Source organism: Varroa destructor, unplaced genomic scaffold (genome assembly GCF_002443255.2).
Source record: "Varroa destructor unplaced genomic scaffold, Vdes_3.0 BEIS01000001.1, whole genome shotgun sequence".
NCBI lineage: Eukaryota > Metazoa > Arthropoda > Arachnida > Mesostigmata > Varroidae > Varroa > Varroa destructor.
This window is the reverse complement of record NW_019211454.1, coordinates 9,451,799-9,465,683: the sequence shown is the minus strand read 5'-3', so window position 1 is coordinate 9,465,683 and position 13,885 is coordinate 9,451,799. Positions and strand designations below refer to the sequence as shown.

At 40.3% G+C, this 13,885-nt stretch overlaps 1 protein-coding gene across 7 annotated transcripts in view; it reads left to right on the top strand.

Moving 5' to 3' along the window:
* Window positions 1-4,546: 4,546 nt before the first annotated feature.
* The window catches only part of jdp (DnaJ domain-containing protein), a 46,949-nt gene continuing 37,610 nt past the window's right edge, over window positions 4,547-13,885 (top strand). For 2 of the 7 annotated variants that reach the window (XR_015318751.1, XM_086976994.1), the window contains exons 1-3: window positions 5,174-6,298; window positions 9,236-9,457; window positions 10,865-11,166. Coding sequence is in view for 6 of the 7 variants with exons in the window: in XM_086976994.1 (XP_086833120.1) it covers window positions 6,203-6,298; window positions 9,236-9,457; window positions 10,865-11,119 (573 nt within the window). In the remaining variant the exon portion in view is untranslated. Of the gene's footprint in view, window positions 4,662-5,161; window positions 6,299-9,235; window positions 9,458-10,864; window positions 13,875-13,885 lie in introns of those variants that run through there. The other 5 variants (XM_022817183.2, XM_086976993.1, XM_086976995.1 and 2 more) reach the window with 5 other exon arrangements.

Here is a 13,885-nt window from a genome sequence, read left to right as displayed (position 1 = left end):
CCGGGGGAAGTACGTGGACATCAAGAGGTCAAAGGGAGTCTGGGGAAGTGGGACGCCACCTTCGCGCGGTGGAAAGAGTATATTCAAGTAGCCAAATACAGTCAATATGTTCTCCAGGCCAGACGAGACCTTCAGCATTGCTATCTCGCTAATCGTTTTGCCGTTTAGTTCGTTTGGCAAATGGACAACGATAGCAACAGTTCTTTTGTTGCCAATCAGGTTGCGAACATAGGTAGTAACAAAAAGAAAAGGAATGAATTAAAAAAAATATCTATATTGCACACACAACTGCAAGTCAATAAATTTGGCTACTGGTACATCTGGCCACAATGAAGTCTTTCCCGATCGTTAATCCCTTATTCTTTTCGATGTTTTTTCCTTTATTTACACCTATTTTCACAGCTATATGTTTATTATCTATAACTATTTGTAATCTGTTTTCGACGCAGTCGTACTGGATTAACGTATACGTTACTACACATTTACGATTAGCTGATTTCGATCTTCCCAGCGGAAATAGACCACACAATATTTTTTTCGTTTCTCTCCGGTGTAAACAAACCCAGAAACCTTAAAATCGACCTACTGATAACGGAACTGTACGTATAACAGACAACGTACTAGCGTTAAGGCAGGCAGCCTTATCAGTCGGCTCTTACCTGAAACTCGGGTGATAATCACTTGAAGTAGGTCAGCCATGACTGTCAACGTTTCCTGGTGGCATACCAAACCAGTGAAAAAAAACCGTATGCCAAATGGGGACCAGAGAGAAAGCGTTATTAAGAAATATCTAAAATAAATCAGATAAATAAATAACAAAAGAATCACACAATCAGATAGTGCCGTTCTATTAGCATAGTTTCAAATTGTTGACTCAGTTGTGGGTACGTAGACAGAAATGCATACTTGTGTCTATATGTGTACACTGTTCCTTTTCCGAACGGACGTTGTATGGTCATGTTCCAAACAGGACAAACACGCATATCTAGTTATTGGTCCTGTTCAATGCAGGTCAAATGTTGGAAGGCAAAATACTTGGCGAAACACGGTAAAACATAAAATCATTAAGTAGGTTAGTTACGCTATTTGAATTAATTTCGGTTGTTGGAATGACAAGCTGGTCTGTTTTCATTGACAATTTACTTTGATGTCCTGAAATGAGGCCATCGGGATGAAGGATGGGTTGAACGCATTAGTGATACTCAAGCTACGTTCAATCTGTTCACAAGGTTCACCTTTGAATATTTAGTAAACGAAAAATTTCCTCCGAGATGCTGCGTTCACAAATAGCTTGAAGTTAATCGACACTAATATTATATATTGGAGGCATAGTTGAAATGTTCCTATTCGAAAAAAATTAATAAAAAAAATTAGGACAAAATGGCCACTTCATGCGCTTATTAAACGGTACATGCATCAAATGCATACGCTAGTCTTGAGAAATTTTGGGCGTATGTAATAAAACCCTCTTTTTTTAAAAAAGTTGGCCTTTTGTCTTCTTGAACGATTTGACGCCCTGTGGACGTTAACGCAATAATTAATTTCATAGGCTTCTTATTACATGTAGGGCGCACGGGCATGCCTGCTTTAAGTGTTGACATATGCGTCGGAAATGTGATTTTTTTACTCTCGGATAATTAATTATGGAAAACCGGTTAGAGGGCGTTGTTCTCTAAATCTAATTGGCGAAAGCTCGACTGCTCCTCAAGCTTTAACTGAAGCAAAGAACGCATTCCTTTTTTAAGGAACGAGCGGGTTTTATTTAGGGTTTAGGCAGGCTCTTTTGGAGTGAGAACGGTTTTTTCCGCTTAGCCTGTTTGACTTCCTCAAATGGCAGGTCATTTTTAAGCAGTCAGAACCGCCAATCCTGTAGGATTATAAGGAGAATAACCGTGCTGTGGCCCTTGCCCTACACTCCGGTTCTCTTCGTTGTTATTATTGGCTTTTGATACGGCCATGGGTCTTTGATGGAATAGGTGAAGGTTGGATAAAATTAAAGTTTGCGACGTTAGTACAAGCGATCGAAGCGTCCTTCAAATAGGCGGCTTGCTTTTTGTACAATGAAGTTTTATTCAATCATTTTCACTGCAAAATGACTGTATGATTAGTAGAAGATGATGAAACAACGGTTAGAGCAGGTAGCTTGAAATACAGGCGCAGAAAGGTTTACTTGCAGGCTAGGTTTGATCGTAATAAATCATTTGGCGTCTGGAGCAGACAAAACTCTATCAGTGATCGTGGCCTAGATTTCTTTCCGAAACATGGGGCGAGTGTGGAGGCACTTCGTTTCGTGTTGTCAGCCAGCCATTTGAAATAATGCCTAACAATTTAAGTATCGTACGCAAAACTTGAATTACATACTTATAAATCTAAACATTCTGGCGATGTATTTTGTTAAGGAATGGGAAATAAAAATTATGAACCTGATTCATAGTCCACGTATGATTTGGACGCTATACTGGTCCCTTAATGCGACAAATTATCTACCTTACAGCTAACCCTGTGTGTTCGATTAAATAGCGGCAGATATAAAGGTCCTATCAATTTAATCAGCAGCCTTATTGGTAATACGCAACTAGAGGAAACCGGGCCTAAAATCGATGCTTAAGAAGACGGCGTTTTTATCACGGTAACGATATAATTGTGACATATATTTATACACAAATTCTCTACATTGTTTCATATTACAGACACCATTGGTAGATATTGATATCTTCTACTATTTGTCGCTCGTAAAATGACGGCCTAGACATGCATGCATCAATAGATGCAACGGCTTTCCTATCCGAATCGCAATTAATCTCTTTCTTGAGGTCAGCCAACGGTGACGCCTAAAAGCGTTCTGTCACCTAGGGTAGACGAGCGTCCCTCATTTGGCTCTATGAACAACATCGATCTTCGCTGCCTTTAGCTGTCTCAGGATAGACTTAGAATAGATTGAAGAGTATTACTGCGCTGATTTTTCGCTGCTGATGCGGTTTCGCGCACGCCTCCGAGTATATCCAATCACCGAATCTAACAGATTCACACTGGGTGTACTGATTTGGGCTGGTGCTGCCCGCTTGGGTCTAATTAATGCGAGCTTTTAGCTCATTAAAATGAATTCGACATACATTACGCTATCGTGACAATATACGTGTGTAGGTCTTGAATGCAAGAGGCCCTCAGTCGACATGGCCAAGTCTCTTGTTTATAAGGGCTAAAAGATGATGTTTCGAGTCCTGCCAGCGACACATATTGCGGAACTTTACTAAGCGACGGCTTGCTTAAAACAACCGAGCTAAAATACGCCAACGTAACATGAAAAACCATAATACTACAATAAAAACAACTTACACGTAAAATAATAATAACAATAACATTAATTATTAACGTAATTATATAGAATACTGTCGATTTATTGTATGCCTTATTTTGATGAGATGCATAAACAAGCTTTCTTATTCTACAGGGTCTCATAAAAAACACAGGCCTGTCACCGAAGCAGTAGTATAGAAAAGCCGTTCTGAATTAGTTTAGGCATTGACATTGTGCCAGAGAGGAAGCTTAGGGCAGTATATAAGTAAATAAATATATGCAGTTCTTTTCTGTTGTTGGCGCTGAAGTGTGTATTATATTTATCTTGCTATCAAAATGATCACATCTTCGGGCGATCGAAACCGACCAACAACCACTGAACTGGGTGAATTCTATCTATTTGGGCTTCAGCCTAAACTCTGAACCTTGGCCTAACCCTTCTTCTTCTACGTCGTGACTTGCTTTTCTGGCAACCCTTTCCTTTTTTTGTTGAGCTAATATCCACCTTCCAATGGCAAATTCGTAATCAATACAATCGAATTGCCAACCTAATGCTTCTGGGTGCCGAGTTCAATTTGGGATCGGTGATCACTGTTCAAATTGCTGCCAGGAAGATGGGGGTGCTGAAAGGCGACACTGAAGGAAAGCAGTGGGTCAAACTTGTTGTCAGAACGGATCCTCGAGAGACGATCTATCACCAGCAATCTACCAGAGGCACAGATATCCCAGCCGTCCTTAAAGTGTTCGATAAAGAAAAACGGCTTTGTTCTATGCCAAAAGTAAACCCGTACCGTCGAAAAGAAAGCACATCGACGAGAAGTTGGGCTATTGGAGTTTCAAGGACGGGCCGAGGGTGTCACAAGGCCTTATGAGCAGCGGCCAGATAGTAAAGGTAGCTGGTTGATAAAGCTGACAGAACAAGGGAGAACCTTTCTCGCCCCCAGCAACAAAGTTTCAAAACTGGACGAAAGCTCTTTCTCTCAACAGCTCGAGGAGTCCGCGAAGGAGTAATGTCCACCTAGGGTTGATTTACAGTGATATCTAGTGGTAACCTTAGCGGCGAAATCTATTTCCTTCGTCTGGCCTTGCTGACTAGCGTCCGCTTTCGGTACCTTTCCATTGACGCAGCGCCACAAAACCAGTCCAATGCAGACGACGGGACTGGGGTATTAGAGGAGGAGAGGATAGGTGATCATACGATAAACGTTGTATCCCTTAGACTTGGCTAGTAATATTGCTCAAGGTTCTTAAATTAGATGGAGATACGAAAGAAAGTAAGGTCACTAGGTTGTTGTCAAGGGAGGCCCTAAGAAAAGATGCTGCGATTTACTGGAAGCTCAGACTAGAGGATGACGATATACTCAGTGAGTAGGATTATGATTCCTGTACTGGTGAAGAAATATGCATTTATTTATTTTATGAACACGAAAAAATAATGATATTAGTGGTTATGGCCCCTAGAGACCAGATGCGCTATTTCCCGGCCTTTATCATACCCTTAACATTATCAAATCTAGAGCTGTTTTTACTACCCTTAAAATGCTGTAATAGTTTTTTTTTTGTTTCTTTAAATCTGTATGCCTGGCTAACGACAGCTGAACCAAATGAAAGAAAGCAAACACATACAGTTGCGTTGTCCATTAGTGTCTGGAGAGACACAGGAGTTGAATGCTAAAAGGCTCTGTCATCGACTTGTCCCTTGACCCTATTCAGTTCCGCGTCTGGATCTTCAGAGATCAAGGACGCGCTAGCGCCGGTGAATGGCCAGCGCCATCTGGTGAGCAAACGTACACCACCTGTGGAGTTAGCGGATCCCTGACGTTGTTGGCCGCAGTTGGGAAAGAGGCGCAGCTATCATCATGCGCAGGGAGAGCTGCCTGCTCAAAAGGAGCTCGATCGAGTAGCTCTAGAAGAAGAGATAGCTAGCGCTCAGCACACGGAGTCTCTTACTAAACAACCAACTCTATAGGAATCTTCACACGGAAAGAGGGTCGTAGCTACCACAAGGCGGAGTTGCTGTTGTCTCGCTGCGTAAACCACAAACCTTGCGACCTTTTTAGTGCCAGCCAACTGTCCCCTGTATAATAAGGGATATCGACTGAAATTGTGGGATAAATAATCGAGCAATATTAAACAAATCCGCTGAAAGGGCTAATTGCCCCAAAAAACCCTGCGCCCGCCAGCTATCAGTATGTGATACCATCGCAATCACCAGACGCATGAATCGGGCTAACGTGCTGTCTCAACAATGAGCAATTAAGATAAGCTTGAACTGACCAGCGTAGCGGTGTTGGCGTCAGTAAATTTGCTGGCATCTCCACGTTGCACTTTAGGACGAGAAGTACGCGAACGAAAGAAATCCGTTTACACCTGTGTCTTTTTGGCGCCGAAAAGCCAAAATATCGATAATCGGAAGGCAAGGAAAGTCTCTCCTAGTGTTTCACTGGATGACAACAAATCAGTCCTGACGACTATCGGACGGTTTTGTACTGAAACTGTATATGTGGAACAGCTGCAGAGGCCTAAGAGCTTACGTGTTATACCGTCTAACAGGAGAAGACCGCACACTTAACTAAAGGCTACCGAGTGATATCGTTAGGTGAATTATTCCTATGTTTGCAGTGGTAACAAATGCCTGTTGAGGAGAGACGAGGCCATATAGAAATAGAAGTAAAGGACTCATTTAAGAGATCGTGTGTTGACGAGCGAAGCTGCGAGGTCAGTGCCTTGACGAATATCTAACTACCTATTATTTGAAGAAACGGAGTGCAGCTTAATAGCGGGGAAGCTTAAAAGGCCAGTCGCGCAGAGCGAGTAGAAAGCTCCGTAACTGAGCCGTCAGTCGAGGACTGATTCAAACCGTAGTCTATCCAATTGTCGAAAGAAGAATCTACAAATTTGCAGCATGAATGCAATATTAAATGACATTCTCGATGGATCTAGCCCTCCAAAGACGTATACTGATTATTATGCCATCATCGGTTGTGACGAAACGGCTAATGTAAGATCATAGTCGGATAGAAGATAGTAATGATGCACAGTTCGATTTGAATGTGCTCTGAAAGAATCAGATCATACGATTGTATCCTTTGTAGATGATCATTATAACGTCCAGCATATATCTGTATATATAGATACTCTTTTTGAAGCATACGTGTAGTATATACTGGAACTAGGAAGAAATACGTTGGAAGTCTAAGTCGAGTGGGGATCCGATAGAGTTTTGTATGTGATAGGATATTATCTATATCTGACATTTTGTCTAAGGCTGGCGTATCATAGGAGATGGCATCAGTATGAACCTGTTGCAGGATCGAAAATTTCAGCGGTTTCTTGAGCTTTAGATTTTCAGCCAGAACAGTGTAATAACCTATTTAATTATATTGCTTAGGTAGAACACAACAGTTGAGTGTTTTATTCAAAATAGATGTCTAGGAAAAAAATATATACTACGACAGCATGTATCGTCATTTGATAGGAAGAGCTGTTATAAATTTAGGCAATTACCACTTTCTATATATATATAACGCTGCGTCTATCAATGAACGTTTAAGTTTACGGATTTTTTTTTTTATCTGTGAATGTTATTTTTCGTAGCGTTAAGTAACGCTTGCACTACTATCGAGTTGTTATTAATCGTTAAAAGTTACCTAAGTTAACAAATTTCCTTACTATCGCAGATGAAGCTTCAAGGAAACGTTAAAACGTTTTAGTGAAAAAAACAGTGTAGGCATCTCGTTGAATGCGTCGCTATGTTGAGCCACGAATATGCGACTACTGTTAATTCGAATTTCAGAGTTCGCTAGTGGTCACCGTGGCATATCATTGGCACGGTACCTAGCAGAAGAAAAATCCATAAAAAACAGTTTAGCAAGATCCGTCTAGCTTAGGACGAGAAAAATTAGTGCACGACAAATATATCTAGCGGCGCCATTGCTATGGCAGAATTTGGGGGAATCTGATAATTACAGACCCCGTAACCCTGTCGCTAGTGGAATGTTTTATTTAACATCGCCTCGACCAAGCGTGACGGCTACTTCTGACTATTGCTGTTCTGAGACAAATATTATGCATGGCGAACAGATAGAACATCTTGCAGTTGGAAAATTTTCTCTGGTAAATGTATACTAACTCCCTTGATACTTGTAAAAAGTGCCGACCACACTGCCCCAAGGGATGGGGCTTAAAACCTAGCGTACGTTATCAGCTAACAAGCATTTATTTGATATCATACTAAATATCAAAGGACACGTTATTTTGTATGTGTCAATGGATATGACAGATTTAAGTGAATACTTCCATATTATCGACAGTGTCTTTCCCTGGATCAATTTAAGTATCGGCTTAGACATCAAAGTCTTTCGAAGTAATTCCTGAAATTGAAATGCTTTCTACTTTTTTGCTGCTCGTAAAAAATCGCTGATAAAACACATTGTGGCGGCTCAGTTATAATAATAATAATAGTAATAACTATCAGCATTTCTAGCTATTGATGGTTATGTAAAGCCTTGTCGTACGCCGACGATTAAGCCAGTCTCTGGTCAAATCTAGCTTCGAACAAGACACAAAAAAAAAGGAATAATTAATGATAGAACACACGTAACAAACTCTTATTTTTTTTTGTAATTTGCAATTTCCAAACAATTTTGAGATAGACTCAGGGTGGGGTAAACGTCTATATATGCTACCCAATGTCCATCTGTCAAGAGATTTTTGTTTCACCAAGTATAATCAAGAATAGTATAATATTGTTATTATAATTACAAGTTAAACAGTGCCAGAAAGTATGCAGGGCAAAACACACTGAAAAGATTACAAGGCACAAGCCTGAATTTTTCCGAGTAATGTACTGGGGTGCCCTGCAACCATTAATTTACAATATCGACGCAACCATTGTTTTAACTCTGGACGAGGACGGAGATTCAACTAAAAATACTCTGTTTCTATTTAAGACTAGACTAGTGCCCATATTCAGGCATCATGAGGGAAATTCATTGTCACACAAGTTGGATTCAGACTGTTCCAGAGTTCGTGTATATCGAATCTCTTCGGATGCGAACCGCGAGGTATACATTGAAGTCACCTAGGAAAGGGCTGGGGACAAAACTTGTTAATAGCCGATTGAGTTATCGGTCCTTGTATCTGTAAGAACTTTGGTTATGCTTGAAGAAACTCGAGCCTTAGAAAAGGCGATGGATATAGTTTTAGTCCTTCCCTAACTCAGATCTCCTATAACGCTTGTATTGAAACCCCTGCTGCCCTGATGTGTTCTTGAACCAATAAAAAAAAATAACACCATTGAAGTGTTTTGTAAAAGGGATGTCAAAGGTCAGCCAAGATTCTTCAGCTGAAAATGAGTCTAATAATATTGTGTTGGCCACTGATATATCTATATACCTTGGCTAGTTATTATGTTCCTGCGATTTGGCTCGATCTTATTTCGCAATGGGTCGGATAAAAGAAAAGCCTGCAAATTGTCTCCCTGGCAACAAGAAAAAGCTACCGTGAAAGCTTACTAAAAAAAGCTATCAATGGAAAGATAATTTCATTCAGATTCAGAAATCAGATTTCGTGCAGGACCAATGCAAGTGCAATCGTCGCTTCTTGCTACTCTCTAGGCTACGAGTTTTCACGTCCTATATCGCCGATAGGCATTCTAGAATACAGTTGGCTCCCTGCACGAAATGAACCGCGTGTCTATGCCCGAGCTTGAATCCAGACCACAACGTGTCCCAGATTACCAGGCATATACGCTACCCACTAAGCTGTAACGGGGACCTTCTAACCAGTTTTTATTCAGTGTTCCTAAACAGGCAGAAAATTGATATATAGATTATTTATGGTAATGGAGATTGTATCATTAGCCACCCTAAAACAGTTTGTTTTCTTTCATTTTTAATAGCTTCACAATAGAACGTAAATTGTTTGCTTCATTCAGGAGGAGCAGATTCAGGCAGAATACAAGCAACGTGCTTTGGAATTGCATCCCGACAAACAGCACCAGGATCCCACTTCAAAACGTCACACCTTAGAAGCATTTCAGCGACTTCAGGAGGCGCGTGAGGTTCTTCTAGATCACGATTTACGAACAAAATATGATCGTTGGAGAAAATCGGGACTCGCGATACCCTTCAAACAGTACGCTAATATCAAGTCCACGGTAAGATTATTTAAGATTAAGAAGATATTTTTCCAGTAAATTAATTGGATAATAACACTTTTGTTGTTATCCTTATTGTTGGCTGTGAGCAACACTGTTTTTTTTAGAGATTCTAGCGCAGGTTTTGTGCTAGGGTTCATTGGAGTCTTCTTAGGGCCTCAAGTATTACATCAATAGTACACAATAGAATGCACTCTGACACTTCAAAGTTATATTAAGTGCGTATTAATCTAGGGAACATTCGTCCGTCGAACTATGTGTCTCTTTTGCTCCGGCTACAATGTCGCGTTTCCTGGTTTTTCGTTTTAACAGAGGAGTTAGAAGCAAAACAGTATCATATGGCTTATCTTAATGCACCTCGAACTCCGATTCGTCCGCGCTTCAAGATGTCGTAAAGAAAAAGGCATATTATTAACAGTACTCACACACACACACGCGCCCGTCATAGCCTAGCCAAGTCCACACAACGTCGATTTCAACAATTAACTTAGCAATATCCGTTTCACCTACTAGCCGAATCAACTTTAACGTGTCAAATGGGTAGGTGAGTGAAGATTTAGATTAATCGAGTCAAAGATCCGACAAACTTGCGCGGCCCGTGTAAGTCTATGAACATTACGTGAGCTAATATAGCAACAGATATTCACGTAATGACAGAATTTCAGAAATAAGCCCAGCACGGCATGCCTTGATAAAACTCTTAGCGGGGGCAAGTGCTTTAAGCTCTATCTAACAGAGGTGATTCCGAGCATTTGTTCATACAGAGAATATAACCGAGAGTATCAACAAAAACCTGCCGGAACCTCTATTCGAATAACTAGGTAGAATATTGAAGGTAAATAGCTCAATAGACAATTGAAGGAGAACCTAAAAAGGACAAAGAAGGTTGCGCATGACAGCAAAATGTAATCACACATATGGATGATCAATTTTGCAGAGACGGTTTAGCTATTAAGTTACAGTACTGTTAAGTTACAGCTATTTTGAGCTGCATACATCGTTCTGAAGTATCCCGAAACGCACTTTAAGAATGGTAGTTGTTTCTGTGTGAATACAATTGTGTCACTTCGAGCAGAAGTACGAAACGTGCATTTCAATGTTATTGTATTATTCGAAGTTAGACAAGGCTTTGGACACTGTTTTTTAGGCAACCTTGTTTCTTGAGGTGACAAAGATTTACGTTGATTTCCTCTAAGAGCCCGTTTTATTGACATACCGTCACAGTATAGACAGGTGTCTTATACGATACTTTTACAGAAGTACACATGTCGAAAACTGTTACTGCAATTATCAACCCGTTGTGTATTAGCATTCATATATTACGTGAACATCACCTTCCTTGTTCTTGCCTGCCCGCCGCCTCTGATCCAACCTGCATTTAATAGGCTGCTTCCATGACAATTTCAGTCACTTCATTGGGTAACAAAGGCGAACAAGGAACTGAGCGTCACAGATGGTTCTATCGCGTCGCTTTCAAAAAGCGACGACATGGACTACGCCGCTAAAATGGGACCCGCTAGCGGCCGAAGACAGACGCTCACAGGTGGGGAAACATCGTTGAAATCTTGGCGTGCCCAGGGTGGCACCACATCGGGATCTGGAGCCCGGGCAAATAACTCGGCGGACGAACTTCTTCGAAAGTTCCGTAACTATGAGATTTAGGAGACGATGTTATCAACGCAGGTCTCTTTATCTTCTCCATGGAGGAGGTATGTTAGTTGAAGGCATCTCCGGAGTCTAAAATAACGCGTATATATAGGTACATGAGTCTCTATACGCACCACATGTGTTTTACCATATAATCCAAATCACTATGCCAGTGGTGATTTGGATTATATGGTATATGGTATTTTGGATATGGTATATGGTATTTGGATTATATTATATGGTATATGGTGGCTTTTATGAAATAACGTATGTACACGCATTAAATGCACAGAAGCGTACGACAAATATGTTTCGCGATATCTAAAAGTCACCTATTTGAAAAGTTCCGCATCCAAATGGAACTGGTATAGCGGCCAGCCTGCATGATCCACATGTTTTTACTAATCTACTATTTTATGTCGTAATGCGAATGCTTTATTAGGGTTACTAGGTACAGAAAAAATGACACGATATGACCTTCTGCATTTGGTTTTATTTCAACAGCTAGCACGAGCATCCATAATATTGGCTGTATGTCAGGTGCGAACTGGACTTTTGTTTCGCTCAATCCGCTAGGAACGTGTAATTAAGTTCGGGTAAAATAAAGATTACTGAAATTGACGATACACGTTTCAATATAAACCATCAAGGAACTAAAAACTGTTGCCTAAAAAAGTTTAAGATTTCGATGACTTCCAATAGCCTTTAATTTCCAATTGAGTTATAATTGATTTGTTTTGTTAGGTGTTATCTTTACTCATCACTCGGTGGTCAATCTGCGCCTTTTCCTATGCCTTGAGGACGAAATGCGACCGAGGCGGCGTTCGAGCTAACCTTAACTGGGTATTTCGTTAGCAATAGCGAATGGTTGGAAGCTTGCAAACTTGTTTCTATCTTCTTTGTAAGGTAAAACAAAAAGAATCTTCAATTGTGAAAACGAGTCGATGCGAAGTGTTTAGATAGAAGGTTCGAGGCCATAGATTCGCGCTTCTATTTTTAGAAACTGGTTCTCGCCTGAGAATATCGGATCAGACGAGGACGACGAAGGATTGAAGGCCCGCGTGTCGTTCAAAAATAACTTTCTCCCAACACGTCACTAGGAGTTAGGTTAGGTTTACTTGGTTCACACTAACTCGTTTCTCTGACGATAGGAATAGAGCAGCCAGTCATTAAAACTGTTTACAACAAACTTGGCTACACAATGAGCATTTACGTTCGGTGGGGTGTTATAGGTTTAACCGTGTAGAATGGTCGATGTATCATTGTCGTGAACAAGCTTACAAGAAGACGTTCAATACGTGTTTTCCATGAGGCTTCTTCTAGTATCATAGAGATCTTTATTTAATTCCGTTTTTAGGACATTGTTACTATTAATCCATAGAATTAGCTTCTCGTCGGAGCTGCGAGTTTTAAATACACACATAGAATGCACTCCAGACTATTACTACGGTCAATAGCAGCTAGTCCTTTAAATTCATATTGCAATATATCTAATAGATGTATGATGCCAGTAAGACGTTATCGGCAAAACAATACAACATATATAAATAACCCTAATAGGTGATACACAGGTGTGTACCTATGATACACGCAAGACAGATGTTAAGCAAACTTATCTCAACCAGACGCTCTCTGAGTAGTGATATGGGCATATCAACCTGGGCAATTGTATTCGGGCGCTCCTGCATCTCGAATATATATGCTAAATAACAACCCTATATCATTCTGCGTGTATGAAAAGGGTTACTATCTACGATGTATTAAGCACAACTGACAAATTAGCGGGGTGCATATACCTCTATGAGACTGTATCAACATATTTAAAAATTTATGTGCGCCATGTGTCTACGAATCATAGCCAAGAACTTTGTGAACAATGTGCAAAGTTGAAAATAAGTTTATTGGCCGTATCAGTGTAAACGTACACATATCATATGGTTGTTTCCACCTATAGTGTGTAATTTTATGAGGCAGCAAAAAATAAAAAAAGATTAACTCAACACTACGGGACAACGGTTTCGTTGTGCCGCAGGTCGAAAGAACGTTGATAAATATGTTACTTTACTCGTAAAAAATTAAAGTTACCAACCAAAAGACACCGACATTCACGATCTATAACTTGTACCCTAGTTAGAATTGAAACGATTAGTTCATCAAAAAAAGAATATGCTTATATTGTAAGCATGACTTAATGAATCTGATTAACTTAGGGCTCGTCTTCTATAGCGCGTTTCCTTTGTTTCGAAAATGCACATATAAGTATGCACAGCCTTTTGCATTCAGGTAGGGTGCGGACTGGCTGACCGATAGAAGGGCAACACAACGGGATGGGGTCATGGGCTATTGAGCTCCAGAAAATTTACAGTAATCTAGGTTTTCCAGTTAAATCTTGAGTTCAGCTGGTGACTAGCGATCGCGGCCGTCTTTCGAATAACTGTTAGGCATTTGTCAAGTCTCAATTAACGGCTCATAGGCAAAAAACACAATGAGACATAGGCTGAGAACCGGATAAAAAACATGATTCTAATACTGTTTATTGTTTAGCTGAACCCGAAGGACCTTATGTGCTAGGCAAACTAAAATACGAAAATGTAAACAACTGTGTACGAGTTGTTAGTACTCAAGGAGAGCATCGGGCAAGTCTCGATTGGAGTAGTATGCAGTAATCGTCTGTGACGTATCGTTAAGTAGAGAAGAACGACATCAGAATTCTATACTTATAAAACGTTTGGTCACAATATAAAAATAAACATTGCAATCCATGTCTTAATTTCCCCCGTT